Source organism: Neovison vison, chromosome 4 (assembly GCF_020171115.1).
Source record: "Neovison vison isolate M4711 chromosome 4, ASM_NN_V1, whole genome shotgun sequence".
NCBI classification, from domain to species: Eukaryota; Metazoa; Chordata; class Mammalia; order Carnivora; family Mustelidae; genus Neogale; species Neogale vison.
The window spans coordinates 180,456,094-180,482,168 of record NC_058094.1 but is presented as its reverse complement, the minus strand read 5'-3'; the positions used below and the strand labels follow the sequence as shown (position 1 = coordinate 180,482,168).

The window sequence follows — 26,075 nt, the reverse complement described above, 5'->3', positions numbered from 1 at the left end:
AAACACACACAATCATACCATAAACAGAAAAAGTAATCCAGCAGAAAACAAAGGTAATTCAGCTATAGATAAAAACCTAAAAAAAGAATACACTATTCACTATTCTTAGAGATACCTAAGATACAGCCCTCAACAAACAGGAAATCCTAAAATGAAAAATAAGATTACTCATGATAAAACACTGATGGAAGAGAAAATAAAGAACTCAAGGTAATCTTTTAAAGAGTAAAATAAAAAGATAAAGGGAGAGACAATATGACTGATAGAGAAAGACATTGAGGAGATGATTCCAGGATGCACAACATTCAGCCAAAAGAGATTCTAGAAAAAGTAAACAGACAGAACATAGAGAAATCATTCAAGAAATAATAATTTTCGGGGCGCCTGGGTGGCTCAGTGGGTTAAGCCGCTGCCTTCGGCTCAGGTCATGATTGCAGGGTCCTGGGATCGAGCCCCGCATCAGGCTCTCTGCTCAGCCGGGAGCCTGCTTCCTCCTCTCTCTCTGCCTGCCTCTCTGCCTGCTTGTGATCTCTCTCTGTCAAATAAATAAATAAAATCTTTAAAAATAATAATAATAATAATTTTCCAGAATTGAGGGACATGAATCTCTAGTCTGAAGAGCCCACTGATCATCAGCACAAGGAATTAAAGAAGATGAACAGGAAGGCACATCATTATTACATTTCAAAATACTGAAAAACAACAAATGAAACAAACAAAAGATCCTGAATGTCTGTGAAAGAAAAATAAGGTCACATGTGAAAGAACAAAGATTACAAAGGCACTGACCTCAACAGAACTGGATTTAAGAATAACATCTTTTAAGTTTTACTATTTTGAATTTCTATTCTTGGTTAAACAATCAAATATATGACAAAATATATAACTTCAAATACAAAGATAAATAAATTATATCTCATATACTATTTCTTATGAAGTTACAAGAGGATACATTCCAGCATAACAAGTTACTGTCAACCCAGGAGAACAACAAAGGGAAACGGGCCCATGTTAACAGTGGGGCAGCTGGTCCTCACTGAAGCAGGAAGATCTATGGTTCTGAGACAGAGATCTCCAAGAAAATAAACATGACTTACTGGACAACTCTTTGGTTTAAAATAAAGTTAAAGACAGGAAGAAAAGGAACTCCATCAATTGCTGGATGGAGGAGAGAAAGATGCTGTTCAAGGAAGTAAAATTCAATGAACTAAAACTAAACATTTTTATATTGGGAAGAGAGTCAGGAAGTCAACAGACAAGCTTACACTGGATAAAGCAAGAATTTGCAGAAAGATGACATTATTAAGAAATATGGAAGACTTCTAAAATAAACAGAAAAAGCAAATGAAAAAGCAAATATTTCTGGTAAGCAGGTGGGGTACAGCAATATAGGCAGTTAATTTTTCTATTACATATCTTTAAGAACTCCTTGATTAAAGTACTGTACATGTATTAACTAGATAAAGATGAGATACGAAATACTTTGAAATACTTTGGTCACAGCGAAGTTTTTATTTTCTTAGCTATTTAGCCAGTATTTTTCTGAATTTAGTGACTTACAGTGCCTACAATGGAATCCAAGGCCTTACACTGAAGGGATTACAAATAGCACATGGTTATTACTCCCCTAACAAATCCGTAAGAATTTCAGCAATAAGATTACTCACTGAAAGTTAAACCTCAAACCATACTAGATGAAAGCAGAGAAACTCTAAAATTCATCTAAAAGAGATGGAATGACATTAGGCTAAGAACTCAGAACAGATTAATGGCATGAATATACCTAACGAAATACTATTAATCCAAAGGGGGCTTGGTCAGCAATTGAGGCACAGAAAGAGATTATAAAGACAATGCTGGCTTGTCTCCTGCATTGTTCAGGGGAGAGAGTATGTAAATTCCCACATATTTCTAAAACAAAGACAAATGTATACTGGTCCTTAAAAAAAGTCTATGGCATCATCTAACTCCTTGATGTGGTTCTATTCTTATCAAGCACACTTCTGATATCATTACTTAATATTCCCAATATTGGGAATATGCCAATATGCCAATAGGGAAAGAATGCAAAGATTATAAAATGAATGTTTGGCTTATTTAATTTTATACTTCTCATCAGTATTATTTTTATTTTATATGTCAAGCTTTGTGACTTTAATTAATGCTGCCTGCTCAGGAAGATGAATTGCTGTTGATGTGCTATCAAAAATCAGGTTAATGACCTTGCAGGATAGAGGTACAAGTGAGAATGCACAAAATTCACAAAGGGATGGCCACACTAGATGGCAGGCGGTGGGGGGGGAGGCGCGGGGGGTGTCTGAGGATCCAGGTTTCCCTCTTCTCTTTACACTAAAATGAGTAAAAACAACAACAACAACAACAAAAAATTTTTTTTCAGATAAATATCAGTTATACAAGAAAATACAAAGTTAATGCTGATTTTGCCACAACTCCTAACACTTGCATTTAACTAGCATTTCTGTACAAAAGAGTTTGGAGAAGCAACTGCCACTGGGCAGCAAGCCAACAGAGCTATAGCACTTGTTCAAGACAGCTGTAGAGTCACTGAGTTTTTCAGTATCTTCTACTTGTTCGTTTCCACTGGCATAATAAAAAATTATTTGGGATTAAAAATAATAATCTGCCCTACCCTACTCTTTGATGCCAAATTAAACAGCAAGAAGAGAAAACTTACATGGCACTGTGGTTCCAAATCTAGTGGGATTCAACACTATGAACCTGTTTTTCAAGCTTCTTCGTCCCACACCTTGGGCTCCTATCAATACTAATGTCTTTCTCTGGAAAGGAGGCATTTTGGCTACTTCCTCATATATCTGGATTTCATGACGATCAAATTCTAAATGTAAAAGGAAATGGAGAATCGTGATACTCAATTATTTTTAGATGGATGAAAAACCTCTCCAATTCTGTTCAGTAAGAGCTTGGTTGTCTGACAGGTAAATATCCCTTGAATTGTACTAACTTACTATAGATTCGTTTTTATAAATTTGGTAAGTTCAAGAAACTATTTTTTAATCTTGATTTAAACATCTGCTGCTATCCATTTGCTCTTAAAAATTTGTCTAAGCAAGAAAAATGTCTGTGCTTTATCTTTATCATACATTCTATCCATCTATCTAGGCTTTTTTTTTAAATCAATTCTCAGTAGAAGTAGTTCCTTTAATATATATAATCAAACTGCAAATTACCTTAAGTAATTTATTCAGCCAACTAGTGTGTGTCAGACATAAAAGATGTCAGTACACCTAGTGTGGCTGCTTAAATAAGTCCCACAGAATGAGTATGCCCTTCCAATCATATAAATGAAAACATCCTGTGTGTTGACTCAGCAAATACCAGTATGATTAAATAAAATACATACAAATATACTGATAATTACATTTTAAGATTATGAATTTATGTATAAAATGTTGGAGCCAAACTATTTTCAGTCAAAACACATTCCAAAATTAAATCTTGTCAATGAGAAAATTGCAAGTTCTCTATTTTGCAAAAAAGCTGTAAGGACATATACTTAATGAATAATGACAGAGTGGATTTGAAATAGTACATTACCTGTTATTAGGGTTATAACTCTTAATCTGCAGTAATAACACTTCTTCCTTAGATTATTATCTTAACAGCAACTCCTTCTTTGCATAATTTCTCCACAGAAGATTAAACCAATATTAAGGGAGAGTCTATTTTCTCCTTATTATTATTATTATGTATTATTTCCCTTATAGTGTGCTATTTAGTTTATAACCGGTATAGAGGCAGCTCTGAAGCCTAGAAAGTACTTTAAAATTGTCAATTCCTTTCAGAAGGCCTTCTCATTCAAAGAGCTGCATTTCATGCCTATCAGCCTCTAGAACTGAAAAGAATAAGTATGGTAGCTGTCATACTTACCTTTCTTTACATCTAAAAGATTTAAGAGAGTATCCTACTAGATCAGGCTAAGATCTTTTTGGTCCAGTACTATTTTCCCAAAAGTATCATGGACAATGTTAAGGCAGAATATAGTTGCCCTTAATCATAACTCTATTAGTATCTTCCTAAAGGCATTTCTTAAGAAATGATACATAAATTACCATCAAAGTTCTCTGAATAAATAGTTTTAATAAGTTTGTTCCTTCGTTAATACAATAAATCCTAGCCAATCCATTTTACTCATAAAGAAAACACCTTGGTAACAGTATGAGGACATATAATGTAAAAATTAAAACAATCTTCATATTATATTACCATGTGCTCAAGTGACAGCCCCTTACAATCGGGTAGTAATCTGAATTACTTTCATTTAAAATTATGTATTTGGAGTTTATGCCACATTAATTAATGATATAAAGCTATCTCATTTGGATCGTTCAGAAAGTATTTAATAAAACGTACCTGCATTTCTGGTTGTGAGATACATCATCTTTTTCTTTTTTTTGCTACTTATGGTTCCACAAAAAGGTCCTGAAGGGTCAAAAGAGAAATATAACTTAAAACAGTATGTCAGAATATGATAAAACTGCCCTGTGGTGGGAGAATTACCTTTCCAGTGTTGTGTCCTACAAAGCAGAAGGGGGCAGAAGTGAGTTGAGCCACTAAATTGTGATACTATATACCAGCAGGTGGCACACAGGGATCAAAAAGTTTACTTTTGAGAGAGATACAATAAAGTAGATGGGATGGATTAATTTCAAATATATTTTAAATAAATTCTTTTGCTGATTCGGATGAAAGAGGAAAAGAAAGGTGACCACAAAGGACTACTTGTTGCACTCTGTTGAGCTCCTCACCTGAATTGTCCCAGTCTCTTCTCACAAATGCCTTTCTCTTCTCTTCCAGGAACTGGCTTGGAATGAGACCAGCGCTTCCTCCCTCTTTTACATGGCTAGCCTAGAATCAAATCAATGAATTGCATTTCTCAGTGACCAAAATTTAAGACCATATTCTAATAAGGAGGACAATCAATAGTCAGTAAAAATATAACACATTAGCTCTTCAAAACTGACCTTAAGATTTAAATCCATGGCATTGTCAGTTTAGATATTTAAACACTTTAGCATTAAGGAATCAACTGACACCTAATCACTCTGCCATCTGGTATCAAAATTTTGGGACTAAAATGCAAAGGTATAGAGGATCTTTAAATTACTGCAACTTTTTATTCATAATGTTAAGTTAGTCCGAGAACAGAAAGGATAAATACTATTTTATGTGTTAAAAGAACATTTCATTAGCACCCTTAATAAGGTACTTACTATCAACCTTAATCTTACTAGAGAGATAGAATCTTAATATCCTAAGTTTAAAATAGGTAAAACTACATCTATTGTCAAGAAACTAAGTTTTGAAATCCAAAAAAGTGCTACTTTAAAATAGTGACTAAAGAACTGTGTGCTAGAGACTTATCCCACGAGGGTAGGGTTTTTTATATTAACAACTAGCACTGAAAAATCTGGTTATCATTTTTAGCCATTAAAATCCTAAAAAACAGAATTAAAGTAACAGATCACCAAATGCAAGAAGAGACTGAAATAATGGTGACAGGAGGAGAGGGCAGAACGAAGAGACAACATTCATAGAAAGGGGTAGAAAAGAAAGATTTCCTGGAAAAGTTCAATAAAGAAAACAAAGAGTTTTTTGAAGAGAGTTCTAAGAAATTCAGTGGAAACGTCTAGATCTCATGGATTCTTTTAAACTTACCTACGTTTTAGTTCTCTCACTGCATAATGCACTTATATATAATAACGTCTTCATTTAAATTTAAGGACACATTAGTAAGACTATTTTCACTCTTGTTATTCATTCCCCCTTAGAAGTCAATCAATATAACTTAACAGAGCTAATGTGAGTTACTAGTATCTCCATTTAATTTAGAGTTTATAGTGCTAGGTCCTGGGTCCTTTCCTCATACACCTTCCTTTTCAATCACTTGTTCTGATGGTTTAGGGAATTTTAGACTTTCTGACTTGTCAGTTTCTCCAGCTCTGAATACTGTTGGTATTGGACAGTGTAAACAATTACAAAATCAGACTTAATTCTGCTGCTAGAGATTTCTAAAAGCTAAAGTAGGGGAAAGAAAAAAACATGATCGTAGAGATCTTTAGAAAATGAAGTGGGGGAAAATATGGTGATAACAAAATCCCTTTCCATATACGCATATTTTAATCCAAGACCAACTAACACTAATCATAAGCTAAACTTTCATTTCTAAGTAACTGAGAAGAGGTAGAGAAACAAATTTAAGAGCTTAAGAAATTTGTTTTTTTTTTTGCCATAAATGTATATAGAGGGAGAGGAGACAAGAGAGAAAGACACTACTACACACATAGTAAAAGACTTCTAGTTAAAACTATAAACCCTGAGAAGGGATGACCCCAAGTTGTTCTTGACCAATACTATATCTTATTACAATCACTCATGTGGAAGAACCAACTATTTTAATCCCTAAACCAATGGAGTATCTCCACAGGCTAGTTAATTCTGTATTTATTAACAGCTACTCACAAAATCCCTCTCAATTTGTTCTTTTCTGTCCACAAAATTAGCAGCCATGAAGCTGGAGCTGTCCAGGTAGGAAAAACCACTGGAACAAATGCTAATACCTTCTTCTTGAATAATATCGACTAGATCTAAGATTTAAAACAAAAAAGCAGTTGTGGAAATTATGAGAAGCATACTAACCTGCCACCAGTTTGGATCTTCTCTGTTTACAATTTGAAGAATTTCTCCTTTTGAAAACTTCAATCCTGCTTCTTTGCAGGGTATCAGATTATCATTGTATGGATTATAATCAAAATGACATTTCACAAATACCTAAAACACATAGCACAATTTAAAGTAGTATGGATGTATCATTTGTCACTAGATTTTTAAAATCTTTTTCAAATTGTTAATTATAATTGAGAATTTATTTAGTACTTCAAATAAGGACCTTGTCCCACTCAAATAAAAATCAATTTATTATGCATAATTTGGCATCAGAAAAGAAAATATTAGTACTACAATTAAAACTTCGTTTCTACATTAATGTCTAATCTTAAACCAACTGTTTGATAATCATTTTACTCCACCATTTTTATACTTTCTCCCCATCTTTTCACATGATTTTCTAACTCTGCATAATTTTTGTTCAATTAAATGACACTTTCTGATTAATATCCAGCAACAATATATGCAGCTGATTTAAGGCATATATTTCAGATATAACAAGACTTTTTTTTGGGGGGGGTTGTTTTTTGAAAGAGCCCAGAAATCAAAATTAAACAATGAAAATTGATGCTGAAGTCAGACCTGAAATATACTTTGTAGCTCAAAAAAAAAAATTAAAAACCTAATTTTCATCACTGGTAACGTATGTTTTATAATCACAGATTTACACTGACCAAAATTTGTATGGAAAATACTTTTCTGAAATCATCTTGCTTTGATCTAAATAACTAACATTAAATTAACTATAAGAACAACACTGAAAAGACCTTGAAACTATTTCTCAATTTAAAGTCACTAAACTATAAAAACTCCTTTTAAATATGTTTTATTAATAAAAGTATGCCAGTAAGTTACCACTATTAGTTATCTCCAATAACTGATCTAATAACTGGATCCAATAACTGGAATATTCTGCTTATTCACTTCAATGTAAATTCTAATAAGTTAAGCATTTTCAGTATTTGATGGCAAGTTCAGATTACTTTCTTTAAAAAGCTTTTTCATGGGACGCCTGGGTGGCGCAGTTGGTTGGACGACTGCCTTCGGCTCAGGGCGTGATCCTGGAGTCCCGGGATCGAGTCCCACATCAGGCTCCCAGCTCCATGGGGAGTCTGCTTCGCTCTCTGACCTTCTCGCTCATGCTCTCTCTCACACTCTCTCTCTCTCAAATAAATAAATAAAATCTTTAAAAAAAAAAAGCTTTTTCATGCATATTTATAAAAATACAAACTTTGTCTACTGAAGAACTGACTTGGCATTAATCAGCAGGTGAACTTTAACAAGCAGAAAAGCACAAAATTAGTCAAAATAACACTGTTATCATACTTCTATAAATGTAACCAAGAAGATATTCAAGTAACACAGCAGATACATTACATTATTAGTGTGGTAAAACATAATGTGATGGATGCATATTAAAATAATTTAATAATTTAAAAGTAACTAATTTGGGAACATGTGACAAAATTTTAGTTATTTACAATTAGATGATTTGGGCAGAAAGCATTCAGAACATTTTCAATAACTTTGGAAAGGCTAAATATTATTTAAAAAATCAGTAAGCCAATTTTTTTTTAATATAAAAATTTAGAAACATCTAAAAAGCAAGCATACAAACAATATTAAGATTGCTAAAATGTGACAACTGGCTAACTTGAAAATGGCATGCAGCTCAATGTTTTGGTAATGGAAAAAGAAAACCCAAATTATTATTTAATCAAGGTAAATTTAGTTGGCTGATAAGACGGAAAAGCGGAGTACCAAAGAATGTCCTGGAATGACATCATACCTGACGGACGTGTGCTGGATGCCTCTCCATACTGATGCAACTCTAAAAATATATTTTTCATTGCATAAATAAAGCCAGACTTTTAAATTGATAATAAATTAGCAAAACATAAACAAATTACTGGCCCATTTTATTACTTCACTCATTTGGTAAAGTAACTATTCCCCTCATTAATTATTCATAGGGTATAACACCTGAAAATTAAAAATGATAGAAGCAAAAAGGTTGAAATGTTTGTGATGAGGCAGAGAAAAAGGATGGGTATGCAAAGTTTTAAAAAAATACTTGGATACTCTTTACTTCTCAAGAAAGCTGCACCAAATGAATAATAAGAGCATCCTGTCATCTAACCCGGAATGTGTTTATCATTCTTATCTGTGGGACAACATACATTTTGTAGCCATAAATCCAGATTTTTTGAGGTAGTCTAAATTTTAAGTAATTATTCCCCTACTCCTATCAAATTGTTTTGGAAATGTCATTATTTGTGGAACAAAACATATCTCTCAAAGGAAAAACATTTCTAGAGGGAACGATTCTTATTATTTCACTTATTAAACTACTTTTAGAACATTATTCTCATGCTCAAAAACTCAGATTAGTCTGTTTTTACTGACTTTTAAAAATCTGTCTGAAAAATCAATTAACCCAACCTTTAACCCACTGAGCCACCCAGGCACCCCTATTTAACCCAACCTCTGATCTGAAGATTTTGTAATGATGTGAAAGTCATTAGAGTTCTGATCAAATTTAGTATAATTATATTTTATTTTATTAAGTATATTGTAAAATGTTTTACTAATAGGCTATGGATGTTAACAATTCATTATTAAGAAGTTATTAAATACTACTAAAATATTCAATCTCATATTCTTATCACTAAAAGAAAAACTGAATAACTGACAATCTAAAGTAGATGGAACAGAGAATGGGAAGTACAAATGGCTTTTAAACACAAGAAATGTTCAATGTCACTCAGAACAGAAATATGAATTAAAACTATATTATAACAACATTTTCTTCCTGCCAGATTAGCAGAAATCCAAATATTTGGTAAAATTCTATGGATAAGACACTATGCCAATAGGCACTTTCCTAACAGGTTAGTGGAGAATCTGGCTCAATCCCTTGGGAGAACAATTTGACAATAGCTATTAAATTACAAATGTAAAAATCTTCTCACCTAATAATCCACCTCTGGGAATGTAGTAAGCAGCAATGCTGCTCAGGCATATGCAAAATGTCTTACGTACAGAACTATTAACTACTAAATTAGTCCTAGTAGCAGAAGATCGAAAGCAACCTAATTGTTTAATAATAGGGAACTGGTTAAATAAATGATGATAACCCTACATGATATAATACTATGCAGCTATTAAAAAGGGTGGGGAGGTGGTGATGTGTGTCAAGAAGTAGTCTATGTACCAATAAGGAAACATCCAAAAGATACATGGTTAAGTGAAAAAAACCAAGTAGTGTATATATATGTAACCTTTTCATTGAAAAGGAGGTAGAACAGGAATAATAATATGTAATTTTTACTCACTTGCACATGAATAATAGAAAGATAAAAAATAGCATGGTTTCTTACGGGGAGTGAGGACTAGGCTTGTAGTGGATTATGAGAGAGATTTCAATTGAATACCTATTTATATTTCTTGAAATTTGAACCATTGGAATGATTCACCTATTTAAAAATTAAATTCTCATGGTAATAAAAATAAGATAAAATGACTCATACTTCTGAATAAGATGAACCAATAAAGGACTCTGCAACCTGAAACAACTAAAATATTGGAGAAAATTTGACAAAACGTTTTTTAAGACATCAAGCAATGAAGTCAGTGATCCCTAAAAAATGGAAACAAACAAGATGAACTATTCAGTTGCCCCTGCTAACTGCGCAGAGAAAGTTCCCAGATTGCAACTCAGAAAGGAAGAATCTCAGTAGAGCCTGTATGGTCTCCAAGTTGAGGAGATGAGCTGGGCGACCTGGGAGATCAAGGTGGCTGCAGTGTGCAGAACAGAGTAATCAGTGAGGAAAGGGCTGCATACTCAAGAACTGCAGAACACTCCCTCCAGTCTTCAGGACAGTACTGATCAGTGAATGGATATAACAAAACTACTCAAAGTTAGGTAAAGAACCTGCATGATAAGAAGCAATATCAGCAAGTCATACAGGATCAGGAATAATTTCTTTTCTCATCAAGGTGAGTGGAAAAATCTCATAATTCATGAGGCACTGAGTAGGTGGAAGGATTATGCCCCAGACTTAATCCTGCCCTGGCTCTACCTAAAAAAGCTTAAAAAACAAGATCTCAAAGGATCAAACTGTTCCCAAGTAACTGAAGTATCCCAGAACAAAGTTTAAAAATTTTCTAAGGAAACAAAAATATCCAGCTTTCAACAAGGTAAAATTCATGTCTAACAACCAATCAAAAATAATATAATTTACAGTGTGGAGAAAAATCAATTAAGAATAATCCAGAAATGATAAACATAATCAAATTAGCAGAGAAGGACATTAAAATAGTTATTTTAACTTTACATATTTTATTCTTAGGTTCAAGAAGCTAGAGGAAGGACTAGGCATGTTAGGTAGAAACATGGCAGATAAAAAAAAAAAAAAGAAAGGAAGACTCAATTTAGATTTCCAGAGATGAAAACCAAAGTAAGATGGAAAAAGTACACCAGAAGTGACAAACAGATTAGACATTGAAGAAAATAAACTTGAAGATAAGCAGCAATAAAAACTAAGATAAAAAACAGGGAAGTATTAGGATTTAAATGAAGAGAATCACTGAGAAATGGGACAATTTCAAGAAGCCTCATATATGCAGAAATGATGTCACCAAAGGAGAGAAGAAATGGGAACAGAAAAATAATCTGAAGAGGTAATAGTCAAAATGTTTCCAAATTTGATGAAAGAAATAGTCTTTTCAACAAATGGGGCTGGAAAATTGTTTATCTATATGCCAACCCCCATTTGTCCATATCTTAAACCTATACAAAAACTCACACACTAAGTGGATCCTATTGCTAGAAATAAAGCACAAAACTATACAACTTTCAGAAAAAATATCAGAGAAAATCTTTATGAACTTGAGTTATGCAACAATATTTTACACAGAACAATACAAGCATGATCTGTAAAAGATAAACATGGAAAAATTGGACTTCATCAAAATTAAGAACTTCTGCTCTTTGTATTACACAGTTAACAGAATGAAAAGACAAGCCTTTTCATTGTGAGGAAATCCTTACAAATCATAATTCTGACAAAGTAGTTGTATTCAGGGGCGCCTGGGTGGCTCAGTGAGTTAAAGCCTCTGCCTTCGGGTCAGGCCATGATCCCAGGGTCCTGGGATCGAGTCCTACATTGGGCTCTCTGCTCAGCAGCGAGCCTGCTTCCCTCTCTCTCTCTGCCTACTTGTGATCTCTGTCAAATAAATAAATAAAATCTTAAAAAAAAAAAGTAGTTGTATTCAAAATATGTAAAGGACTCTCAAACCTAAATTAAGAAAAATCTTAATAAAAAATTAAGATTTTAAGACAATCACCAAAACAGACTTAAACACACACACACATACACACACAAATAAACACAAGAAAAGATATTCAAGTAGTCATCAGGGAAATTAATATCATATTGAGTTATCACTACACACCTATTAATATCATATTGAGTTATCACTACACACCTATATAAGTATCTAAAATTGTAAGGACTGAACATACCAAATGTTGGTGAAGATGTACAGCAATTGAAACTCTCAAAATGCTGGGGTGAAAGTACACTGGTAAAACCATTTCTGCAAATAGTTCAGCCACTTCTCTGAAAGTTCAACATATACCTACCATGACCCAATCCTTCAGTTCCTAGGTATTCACCCAAGGGACTTACATGTAAATGTCCACAGCATCTTTATTTATAATAGCCCCAAAGTGGAAATAACAAAAATGTTCATCAGCCAGTTAATGGATAAACAAACTGTGGTATAGCCAAGCAATGAAATACTACTCATCAACACAAAGGAATCAACTACTGATACACATAAAAAGATGGATAAATCCCAAAAGAATTATGCTGAAAGAAGACAGATTAAAACAAAACAAAACAAAACAAAAAAAACAGCAAAGGTGATTCATGTTGTATGCTTCCATTTATATAAAAATAAGGAAAATGTAAACTAAACTATAGTGACAGAAAGCAGAGCAGTGCTTGCCTGGAATGCAGGGCAGGCAGGGGGAGAGAGAAGGAAGGAAGAATTATAAATGGATACAAAGAAAATTCTGGAGGTGCTAGATATATATGTTGTCTTGATTATGTTGTTAGTTTCACAGGTACATATATCTACATTTATCAAATTGTACACTTTAAATATATGCTATTTATATAAGCTTTTTCTCAAGAGTATTTTTTAAAAGTAAATATAAAAATTTTACAAGTACTGGGACGCCTGGGTGGCTCAGTTGGTTGGGCAGCTGCCTTCGGCTCAGGTCATGATCCCAGCGTCCTGGGATCGAGTCCCACATCGGGCTCCTTGCTCGGCAGGGAGCCTGCTTCTCCCTCTGTCTCTGCCTGCCATTCTGTCTGCCTGTGCTTGCTCGCTCTCCCTCTCTCTGACAAATAAATAAAATCTTAAAAAAAATTTTTTTAGAAGTACTGAAAAAAAAGATATTACACAGGACTATGCTGGGCCTATTAAAGGATAATAATTAGTAATGGCTTTAGAAATAGCCCTACCATAACCTTTATGTTAAATCAGAAGGTTCAAAATTTGGAAATATGTTGTCTGAACATAGTGCAAGTGTTCTTTATGCACCCTCAGTCTCAACACATATTTTCAGGTCTATTCAAACTTGCAATTGGAGCAAGTGACAACGTGGTGAATGCAGTGATCATAGTTGCTATGAAGTTCACTGTGACAATAGCAGAGATGATTAAGGAAGGATGTTATTTTTCTAAAGATTTTCAAAGTATATGAACTCAGCCTACTCAATTAAATGCAGTCACACACACATTTTCAATCAGCAGGGAGTCGAGAATATATTTGTTTAAAAAAGCTTTGAGGGGCAATTCATACTCCTATTTGGTAAACATCCATCTGTGACCCACAAATTTAAGTTTCTGTCAAAGAGTTTATTTTAAAAAACTATTAAACTATTCAGAATTATACTACTACTAATAATTCTTAATTTATATCACACTAAGTCACTGGTTCATGCAAAGCCTATTTTTATTTTATTCCTTTTAAAAATGTGATAAACAGCCATAAATTTGTACCCCAAACAGAGGCTAGAACCTTAAGTGGTCCTCCTGCTTTCATTCCATTCCATCACCCTGACTTCCCCAGCTAAGGTAACCCTTACCCTGAACATTGTATTCATTAACTCTTTGGTATCCTTTAGTATAGTTTCACTGTGCAGTTATAACGCATTCTTTAAAAGTATGCATTTAGATCTTTTAAACGTAAAAAATTATATCACATCTTAGCATACAATCTTTTGGGATTTACATGCTTGTTAACATATTTCTAGCTGTACATACCTATAAACTGCTCTAGGAAATGACTCCAGTATACGTGAACACTCAACTCTGAAAATGCTAAACTCCGCCCACCACCCCATGTGGCTATACCTTAAAGTCACATGTATACTTTTTGCCAATTGAATGTTATAAATGGTAACCCACAGTCATTTTTAATATCTCTTCATTTGTTAACTGGATTTGTATATGTGAAGAGAAACAGAAACACAACTTCATGTTATCCCCATTAATAACCAGTTTCATTGAATAGTCTCTCCTCTTCTCCATGAAAGATATGTCATCTTATCAAAACAGTACATGTGTTAGCTCTCTTTCTGAACTCTCTATTCCTTTAATCATTCTATCTGCTCTTATGCCAATTCCATGATGGTATCTTAATTCCTACAAATTAGGAATGCCCCATTACTATTTTTCTGTTTTTCATTACTGTGAGATATTCATCCTATCAAATACTATGAAAAATCTTACTGGAATTTTGTTGAATCTAAAAGTCAATTTGAGGAAAACGGGACACCACAATATTGTCTTCTCCATGAACATGACGTATCCATTAGGCTCTTCATCAGAGTGTGTATAAGTGTGTGTGTGTGTGTGTGTGTGTTTGTAGAGGACTTGAATCTTTTTGTTAGATTTATTTCTAAACATAAATGTGACATTCTCTGACTCTACTGTAAATGATGTTTGTCTTGCTTATATATCTTGATGTTTGCTGATGACATACAGAAATGCAACTGACTTCTGTATATTAATCTTAGTTTCAAATATCTTGCTAAACTCATTTCTATTATAGTTCTGGGTACATTCTATGCTAAAAATATTATTTGAAAATAGTAAATTTTATTTTCTCCTTTCCGAACTTTTTGCTTCAATAATTTGTCTTTTTGTGCTTATGAAACCTTCAGTAAGATACTAAATTGCAATAGTGTTACTGAACATCCTTCTCTAGTTCTTACTTTTTTTAACTAGGCAAGGACTTTATTAACTCTTCTTTTAAACTTTATATTGTGGCTTCTTTGGCTTAACTAACTACAAACAAATAATTGTGTATAGGCAATAATTAAAAAGCAGCAGAGTCCAAGGTCCTCAGAATTTAAATTATAGGTTTCTATATTTCATCATTCTATATATTTGCCATAAACAAAATTTTTTTAAGCAGTCAAAATTATTGAAGTTTTATTATTTAAAAAATAAATCTAGTCAATTATTTGCCTAATTATTAGAGGCCTCATCAAAACCCTGAACAAGATCACCCTTCTTCCCAGGAGCAAGTGGTGCTTTTCCATTCAGCTTCTGCCAGTGTCCTTAAGCTTCTCAGTACCAAGTTGGTCTAAGAAGCCAGGTGGCATTTCTGTCAGAGACTGTCCCAGCATGGCTGGTAATGGTAAAAGTGTTTGCTGCCAGAGACATCTGAGCATTAGGATTGTTAAAGTAAGTAGATAACCATTCCCTAGTTTGCAAATACACTTACCTCTTTAATGTCAGAGATACTGCTTATTCTTAGTTTCTTTAAGGAGAACTGAAAATTTTTATCACTTACTATAACAGATATTTGTTGTATCATCTGTTACTCTATGTACCATTCTCAGGGCAGTTTTTTTTTTTTTTTAACCAATGCACCATTACGCCTGAAGTTTGGCAAGTTTCTCTTAGTTTATGGTAGGTGTTTTGATCTTGTTGGAATGGAAATGAGGCTTTCTAGGGGAGTGGGGTTGTACTTAAGTCTTAGGCAGACTACCTGAGGGTCCAGTTCCTGATGTTAAAGAGAATAATTCTAATATTCAACTATTCAGGATAATGTTGTCTTTGGTTTTTGTTTTTGTTTTTACATAAGCATAAGGAGTCTCCCTCTGTTCTTGATTTATTAATCTTTTTAAAAATCATAACTATGGATTGAATTTCATCAAATTCTTTACTGAGGTTTCTCTTTTTAAATCTGTTAATGAGTTTGGTTTCACACTTATTTCCAATATGAAACCACCCTAGCACCCATGGGAAAAATTCAACTTGAACATGTTCTGTTATTCCTTTTATGTATCATTAAATTTCACTTGCTATTATTTTGTTAAGAATGTTCAAATGCATATGGAACTGTAATTTCTTTTCTTAAAATATTTTTGGTATCTACATCATGGTGGCCTTAAAGATGAGAAGTTTGACCTTAATGAACAAATGGAATTATGAACAGCCTTTGGAAACTAAACCATTATGTAAGTTGAAAAACCTCAGAATTAGCTACAACTTCTAATTTACATTGGTCTCTAATTTAAAATGATAGATTCTTAGATCTCATGAAAAATTTTGATTTTTAATAAGCACTTCAAATTATTCCAATAAAAATATCTACTGATCATGTTTTGAGAACCACCACCTGGCAGGGAGAGCTCCTGGCTCCCTTCTGCTCTCCGACCAGTCCAGAGGGAGTTAAGATAGGCACACTAGGACTATATGATAGAGCTTCCAGTGAAAAAGCTGAAGAGGTTAAATGCCCTTGCCTCCCCACAGCTTCTCCTAGGAAAATGACCATAGTTTGTCCAGGACAGGCATTGTTTAGGCCTGTTATTCCAAAGTAATCAGTAATAATTTCCTCACATTAAAAAATAACCCAATTTAGACATGTTTTGACTCACCTTTGAAGTCTTCATGTTATAATCTTTTCTTTTTTATGATAGATAGGCCTAAGAACTGCCTCAGGCTTAGATGACCTCTCCTAACCCATTTAAATCTTTTCTCCCAGTTCTAAAGGCTAAATTAAAGAATTTGAGAAGGCATGGAATGAGAATAAATTTAAGCCTGAGAGGGCTAAAGATCCTAGCATCTTATGCTATTCAGACCAGTTCACTGGGTGCAGAATCTAGAAAGGAATTTGAGCCAAAGTGCTAACATGTAACATATCAGTATTATGAAAATACCTTGCCTGTAAAAGTTCATGATAGCCTTGGTAAACTGGTATGAATTCTGGTTTACACCACAGGGGGGAAAAATCTTCCTAATTATCACAGCTAACACATAATTAAAAAAAAAATCTTAAGTTCTACTTTTCCAATCTATTCAAGTCCAAATGAAAATGTGCCACTTGAGAAATACAGGAGGTCTTAGAGGTAACAGTGATGTGAAATGTCTAATTTCGAATACCTTTTCTTTCATGATTCTTTTCTTGGAGCTGGGGAACAGGGGACACTGCACTGCAGGATTCTACAGGCCCTCTTCTTTATAAAGGCATTACCCTCAAAGAATAAGAGATGTAGTTAACTTTCCTAACATGGAGAAACAGGCACAAAATGAGAAGACAGAGGAATCCGTATCAAATGAAAGAACAAGACAAAGCCATAGCAGGAGAGCTAAGTGAAACAGATTTAAGTAATGTGCTTGATAAAGAATTTTAAGCAATGATCACAAGGATACTCAATGGACTTGAGGAGAGAGTGGAGGACATCAGTGAGATCATTAAGATAGAGACAGAGTAGGGGCGCCTGGGTGGCTCAGTGGGTTAAGCCTCTGCCTTTGGCTCAGGTAATGGTCTCAGGGTCCTGGGATCAAGCTCCGCATCGGGCTCTCTGCTTGGCAGGGAGCCTGCTTCTCCCTCCCTCTCTGCCTGCCTCTCTGCCTCCTTGTGGTTTCTCTCTCTCTGTCAAATAAATGAATAAAATTTTCAAAAAAAGATAAGAGATAGAGATAAAGGACTCAATAAACAAAGTAAAAAACATGCCTGATGGAATGAAAAGCAGGCGGAAGAAAAAAAGGAATGAAATAATGACCTAAAGACAGAGTCATGGAAAGTAATTATGCTGAACAAAAAGAGAAAAGAATTATGCAAAATGAGAATAGACTTAGGGAACTCAGTGACTCCATCAGTGTAATAATATTCATATTATAGGAATCCCAGAAGAAGGAGAGAGAGAAAAAGGGGCAGAGAATTTATCAGGAGAAATAATAGCTGAAAACTTCTCTAGTCCAGGAAAGGAAACAGATATCCAGATCTAGAAGGCACAGAGAACTCCAACAAAATCAACCAAAGCAGATCCACAAGAAGACACACTGTAATTAAAATGGAAAAATAAAGTGATAAAGAAAAAATATAAAGAGTAATGGGACCAAAGAAGATAGTTACATATGAAGGAAACCCCACAAGGCTATCAGCAAATTTTTCAGCAGAAACCTTCCAAGCCAGAAAGGAGTGTCATGATATATTCAAAGTGCTGAATGGGAAAAACCTGCAGCAAGGCTATAATTCAGAATAAAAGGAGAGATATATTTTCCCAGACAAACAAAAACTAAAGGAGTTCGTGACCACCAAACCTACTCTGCAAGAAAAATTAAAGGGAATTTTTTGAGTGGAAAGACCAAAAATGACAGTATGAAGGTAGAAAACACAAAAGCAATAAAAATGAATATTTCTGTGAAAAACCAGTCAATGAACTCACAAAATAAAAAGATGCAAATTATGACACTATATACCTAAAACATGGGTAGGAGAAAAGTAAAGAATGGATTCAAACATAAACAATTATGAATTTACTATAGACTGCTATATGCAGATATTCTATACAAACCTAACAGTAACCACAAATCAAAAACCACTACTAAATATACAAAGAATAAAGAGAAAGAAATCCAAATATATCAAGACAACCAGCAAACCATGAAAGACAGAAAGACAAGAACGGATCGAGAAAATGTTCAGAAACAACCATAAAATGGCAATAAATAATATCTATCAATGAACTACTTAACATGTAAAAGGCCTAAATACTCCAATCAAAAGATATATGGTGACAGAATGGATAAAAAACCAAAACCCATCTAAATGTTGCCTATAAGAGTTATTTTAGACATAAAACACCTGCCAATTGAAACTGAGGGGCTAGAGAAACAATTATCATGCAAATGGATGTCAGAAGAAAGTCACAGTAGCAATATTTATGTTGGACAAAAGACTTTCAAACAAAAACTATAACAAGAGACAAAGAAGGGCACAAGGTAGTAATACAAGAGAGAAAATTCAACATAAAGATAAAACAATTTTAAGTATTTATGCACCCAACATGGGAGGACCCAAATACATAAAAAAGTTAATAACAAACATAAAGGAAGTAATTGATAATAGTACAATAATAGTAGGGGCCTTTAACACCCCACTTACATCAATGGAAGGCTCATCTAAAAACAGAAACTCAACAAGAAACAATGGCTTTGAGACACAATGGACCAGATGGATTTAACAGATATATTCAGAAAATTCCTAAATTTTCTAAAATTCCTAAAATACCACAATACACATTCTATTCAAGTGTACAGGGAATATTCACCAGAACCAATCACATATTAGACCACAAAACAAGCCTCAACAAATTCAAAAAAATCAAAGTCTACCATTTTCTGACTATACCATTATAAAACCAGAAGTCAACCACAAGAAAAAACCTGGAAAGACTATAAATACACAGAGGTTAAATAATGTGATACAATGAATAGATCAACCAGGAAATCAAAGAAATTTAAAAATACATGGAAACAAATAAAAATGAAATTATAATGTACAAAACCTTTAGGACGCAGCAAAAGCATTTATAAGAGGTAAGTTTAGAGCAATATAGGCCTACCTCAAGAAAAAAACCCTCAAATCCTTACAGCTAAAGGAACTAGAAAAAGAACAACAAACAAAACCTAAAACCAGAAAAAGGAAGAAAATAATAAGGATTAGAGCAAAAATAAATGACAGAGAAACTAATCACTAGATCAATGCAGGAGCTAGCTCTTAAAAACAAAACAAAACAAAACAAAACAAAGCAAAACAAAAGTCAATAAAACTGATAAACCCCCAGCCAGACTTAGCGAGAAAGAAACCAAATAAAATCAAAATGAGAGAGAAGAAATAACAATAAACCCCACAAAAATATAATTATAAGAGAATATTAAGAAAAATTACACGCTGACAAACTGAACAACTCAGAAGTGGATAAATTCCTAGAAACATACAACTGACCAAAACTGAAGCAAGAATAAACCGCAACAAAACTGAATCAATAATTAAAAAACTCCCAACAAACAAAAGTCCAAGACCAGATGGTTTCACAAGCAAATTCTGCCAAACTCTGAAAAAAGAGTTAGTATCTATTCTTCTCAAACTATTCCAAAAAAGTGAAAAGGAAGGAAAACTTCCAAATTCATTCTATAATGCCAGCATTTCCCTAACACCAAAATTAGACATCACAAAAAAAGAGAAAAGATCTCTGATGAACATAAATGCAAATATTCCATCAAAATACCAGCAAATCAAACCCAACAATACATTAGTAAAATTATACACCACGACCAAGTGAGATTTATTCCTGGGCTGCAAATGTAGTTCAACATTCACAAATCAGTCAACATGACACATCGTATCAATAAGAAAGGATAAGAACCACATGATCATTTCAAAAGACACTGACTGCAAAAGTAGTTCAATATTCACAAATCAGTCAACATGACACATTGTATCAATAAGAAAGGATAAGAACCACATGATCATTTCAACAGACACTGAAAAAAACATTGAACCAAGTATAACATCAGTTCATGATAAAAATCCTCAACAAAACATGTTTGGAAGGAACATACCTCAACAAAATAAAGGCCATTAATGAAAAACCACAGCTAATATAATTTTCATTGGAGACAAACTGAGAGCCTTTCCCCTAGGGTCAGGAACAAAACAAGGATCAAAACAAGGATTTCCCCTAGGGTCAGGAACAAAACTCAGCACCTTTATTCAACATAGTACTGGAAAACCTACCCATAGCAATCGGACAACAAAAAGAAATAAAAGGTGTTAAATCACCAAGGAAGAAGTCAAACTTTCACTCTTTGCAGATGACATGATACTACATAAAGAAAACCCAAAAGACTCCAACAAAAACCTACAGGAACTGATTAACAAATTCAGAAGAGTCACAGGATACAAAATCAACCTACATAAATCTGTTGCAGTTCTACACACCAATAATGAAGCAACAGAAAGAGAAATTAAGAGAACAATTCCATGTACAACTGCACCAAAATTAATAAGATACCTAGGAATAAACCAAGCCAGAGAATTCTGAAAACCATAAAACAATGATGAAAGAAATTAAGGATGATATAAAGAAATAGAAGGACATTCCATGCTCATGAATTGGAAGAACAAACATTGTTATTATTTTTTTTTTATAAACATATAATGTATTATTAGCCCCTGGGATACAGGTCTGTGAATCGCCAGGTTTACACACTTCACAGCACTCACCATATCACATACCCTCCCCAATGTCCATCACCCCACCACCCTCTCCCTACCTCCCTCCCCGCCACCACCCTCAGTTTGTTTTGTGACATTAAGAGTCTCTTGCGGTTTGTCTCCCTCCCTATCTCATCTTGGAAGAACAAACATTGTCAAAATATCGATACTACCCAAAGCAATCTACACATTTAAAGTGATCCCTATCAAAATACCACCAGTACTTTTCACAGAGCTAAAACAATCAATCCAAAAATTTTTATGGAACCATAAAAGACCCTGAATAGGCAAATTTATCTTGAAAGAGGAAAGCAAAGCTGAATGTATCACAATTCCAGACTTCATGATATATTACACAGGTGTAGTAATCAAAGCAGTATGGTACTGGCACAAAAACAGATGCAGAGATAAATAGGACAGAATAGAAAATCCTGAAAGAAATCCACAATTATGTGGTTAATTAATCTTTAACAAACCAGGAAGACTATCCAACAGGAAAAAGACAGTCTCTTCAACAAATGATGTTGGGAAAACTGGACCACTTTCTTATACCGTACACAAAAAATAAACTTAAAATGGATTAAAGACCTAAATGTGAGACAGGAAACCATAAACATCCTAGAAAAGAGCACATGACACTGGTCATAACAACTTTTTTCTAGATAGGTTCCCTAAGCCAAGGAAAACAAAAGCGAACTATTGGGACTCCATCAAAATAAAAAGCTTCTGCACAGCAAAGGAAACCATCAACACAACTAAAAGGCAACCTACGGAATGGGAGAAGATATTCTGCAAATAGCATATCCAATAAAGGGTTAGTATTCAAACTACATAAAGAACTTACAAAACTCGGCACCCCAAAACCAAATAATCCAATTTAAAAAAATGAACAGGCGTTTCTCCAAAGAAAACACAGAGATCAGCAGAAGACACATGAAAAAATCCTCTATATCATTCATCATCAGGGAAATGCAAATCAAAACTATAATGAAATAGCACATCTGTCAGAACAGCTAAAATCAAAAACACAAGTAACAAGTGTTGATGAGGATGTGGCAAAAAAAGGAATCCTCCTGCACCGTTGGTAGGAACACAAACTGGTGTATCCACTGTGGAAAGCAGTATGGCGGTTTCTCAAAAAGTTAAAAATAGAACTACTCTATGATACAGCAATTACACTACTGGATATTTACCCAAAGAATACAAAAACATCAATGCAAAGAATATAGGCACCTCTATGTTTACAGCGGGATTATTCACAATCGCCAAGATACGGAAGCAGCCCAAGTGTCCACTGATTGATGAATGGATAAAGAAGATGTGGTATGTATGTGTGTGGATATATATCCACACATATAAATATTAAAAACATACACACATATATACAAATATATAGTGAAATATTATTCAGCCACAAAAAAGAAAGAAATCTTGCCATTTGCAATGGCATGGATGGAGTTAGAGAGTATAATGCTAAGTGAAATAAGTCAGTCAGAGTAAGACAAATGCCACATGATTTCACTCATATATGGAATTTAAGAAACAAAACAAACAAGCAAAGGGAAAAAGAGAGAGAAACCAAGAAACAGACTCAAATATAGAGAACAAATTGATGGTTATTACCAGAGGGGAGACGGGTAGGGAGATGAGTGAAACAGGTGATGGGGATTAAGGTGTACACTTATCATGTTGAGCACCAGGTGATTAAAATAAAAACTTAAAAGAAATGTATATATTTTTTCCTATCCTTCAAAGAATAATGTAAAAGAGGTATTCAACATATGTTATTTCAAAGAATTGTATAGAAATATAAAAACTAGACTTTTAAGTTCTCATACTGAAAGATCACCGGCAGTATCTTATGTAGAAACTTACAATTTCACTTACCCATGAAATGATAAATTTGTGAAACGAAGTTGAGTTAAAGGCATCAATCTAAAACATTCCTTTCTCCCATTTCTACATTATATAGGTCTTTTAAACCCTCTCCTCAGTTCCAACACTCCCACCATCATTGCCAAATCCTTCTCTGCAATTACTTTATTACATTTCTTTCTTTACAATTCAATTGTACAATTTCTATTGTACAATTCTATTGTACAATTCCTACTTTCCCCCTGTTCTCTCCTGTCTACAATTCTATTGTAAAGAAAGAAATACTACCTCATCACCACCATCACAACAGTAGCAGCTACTTTTTGAGTGCTAAGAGAGCTTTATGTGAATTAAGCCATTTAATTCTTGTAACACCTTCTGAGAAAAAAAATATTATCCTTAACTATATACATGAGACAATGAAGCACAGAGAGGCTAAGCTAGTAAGTGGTAGCATTTGAATCCAAACAGTGTTAACCTTCTTTTAGAGTTGTCTCTCAGAAATCACCTCACACCTCCAAAATTCTGCTTCCTGGTTAAAGGATATCACTTCTCTCCTTTTGGAAATTCATTCAACATGATCAAACTAGATAATTGCTGTCATTAGAACATTACCCTGTTCAATAATCTACTTTACCTAAAAATTAGTTACAAAAATCAGACCAAATGTGTACAATCCAGGTATTCAAGATTTTTCTCAATCTATATACCTATCCTCCCTTTCTGACCTCATTCCCCATCCAGCCCATCACATGAACACTAAATAAGAGGTATTCAGAGCTATATTCTTATCCTCTCACAGGGCCTAATATGATACCTGGAACATAACAGGTGCCAAAAGTGTCTGCTAGGTTAAGGACTAAAAGGCTTTATGATTTTTCAGATGCCAGCTGTAGGTTACTGTAATGCGAAGGTTCATAGTATTCACAAAGACATTTTGTTATTCCTTCCTAATAAGACAGTGCTAATTGTTTTAAAAATTCAAAAATTCACCCATGAAAAAATAGGGCAATTCAGAACACTTAAATCATAGTTTTTTCCTATTTTCTTTAGCAAAAGAGGAACAAGTGGCAATTATATCTGTTATAACTAACAATGTGATTAAAGAAATAGAAGTATTACTGATATTATCAAGAATTTTATTACTAACCTGTTGAGGGGTTATGGTATCTCTATAACTTGGTAAAATTTTTAGGGTGACACTTCCACTAATATTTTTCAATAATTCTTGTAATTCCTTTGGATTGTTTCCAACTTCATGACCATTGACTTCTTTAATGATATCTCCCACATGAAGTAGACCTTGTCGATCTATCATTCCTCCGTGAAGGATTCGGGCGATTACCAGATCATTATTTTCAACCCGAAACGTTACACCCTAAAGGAAATAACAGAATTATCAATGATTTTAGATTATTAGGAAGAAATCTTAAATATTCATTAATATGTATATGTAAGAAAATAATTCTAAAAGTAGGTGAGTTAATTGTTCCTACTTTCCCCCTGTTCTCTCCTGTCTTCAATATTTTAATCTCATTAAACCACAGGCAACTGTGATGACATAAATGACCTCATAAAAACAGGACTTTCAGGGAATTGCATTCCACAGGATAAAAAGCTCAAAGGAGGAGAAAAAGTATTTATGCATTCTGATGACCTTGTTCTAAGCTTATCATATTTTCTGATAGTCAGGACCCAGAGATAATAATTTTTGCATGGAATAGAAAACTTCACTACTTACAGACTCCTACCATGCCTTCAATTTTTAATAACTTTCTTTTGTGTTTTGATACTATCATTAGCAAGCAACTTGAGTTCATTTCTTCAAAGGGTATAGGAAGAAATGGGGTAGTTGTATCTTATAATTTTTACTGCCCATTAGCCAGCTTCTTCAGGCCTCTATTTCAGCTAAACATTTTATTTTGGCTTAATTTTATATGCTATATTAAGATGAGAGAGCATCAGTTGTATATTTCTATACAAGCCAAAAAACACTGATAAAACAAATAAACATGAATTGAAGTTTTTAAAATAATACAAATTATGAAAAAGAAAAAAAGATATGATTGAGCCACAAATATTCAGATTTCAGATTTTAAAAGGCACTGATTTATCTACTCACCAATGGTTCCCCAGCTCTTTTGTGAATACCAAGAATACGAATGGCATCTACTGGTAATAATTGATTATTGATAGAAGAATTATTCATTTCTGGGCTTGACGGAGGTGAATCATAACATTTTGATGCCACAATATCATGGGCCTCCAAGAGTGACTGTAAGGATTCAAAAAAGCCTGTGGTTATTAATTACTGATGGAATAAGTTATTAAAAATAATAGTCCATTATTCCAGTGGAGTACTAAAACCTTCCAAGGCATACATTATTAAATTCTTAAAATACGAGGTAAACCAAATGCACCAGAATCTTTTAAAGAAATATAAATATATATAGTACATTAACATAAATATTGTATTTCTTGTTTTAAAAGATTTGAAGACTCCTGATAGTTTTATGACTTCTTAAAAAAAGTGACAAGTTCAGTGGAAATTGAACCTAGATTTCCAAGTGTGGTACACTGAAGGCACTGGAATTCACTGCCACCTTTGTCATCAACATTATCATATTTTCTATTTATCATCAATCCCTATTTATTAGGTATCATACAAATTTAAATGGTACAGGGGCACTTGGACGACTCAGTTGGTTAAGCGTCTGCCTTCTGCTTAGGTCATGATTTCAGGGTCCTGGGATAGAGCCCTGCATCAGGCCTGCTCAGCAGGGAGCCTGCTTCTCCCACTCCCTCTGCCTGCTATTGTGCCTACTTGTGCTCTCTTGCTCTCCCTTTCAGATAAATAAATACAATCTTTAAAACAAACAAACAAAAAACCAAATTCAAAT

At 33.8% G+C, this 26,075-nt stretch overlaps 1 protein-coding gene across 3 annotated transcripts in view; it reads right to left on the bottom strand.

Annotated features, from left to right (window-relative positions):
• Positions 1-26,075, bottom strand: part of PALS2 (protein associated with LIN7 2, MAGUK p55 family member) — a 112,470-nt gene that overhangs the window by 21,916 nt on the left and 64,479 nt on the right. For 2 of the 3 annotated variants that reach the window (XM_044246236.1, XM_044246234.1), the window contains exons 4-10: positions 25,298-25,450; positions 24,326-24,553; positions 8,495-8,536; positions 6,679-6,810; positions 4,788-4,887; positions 4,393-4,461; positions 2,696-2,857 (exon numbers count right to left, since the gene is read on the bottom strand). In XM_044246236.1, the coding sequence (XP_044102171.1) occupies positions 2,696-2,857; positions 4,393-4,461; positions 4,788-4,887; positions 6,679-6,810; positions 8,495-8,536; positions 24,326-24,553; positions 25,298-25,450 (886 nt within the window). The remainder of the gene's footprint in view (positions 1-2,695; positions 2,858-4,392; positions 4,462-4,787; positions 4,888-6,678; positions 6,811-8,494; positions 8,537-24,325; positions 24,554-25,297; positions 25,451-26,075) is intronic. The other variant, XM_044246235.1, reaches the window with a different exon arrangement.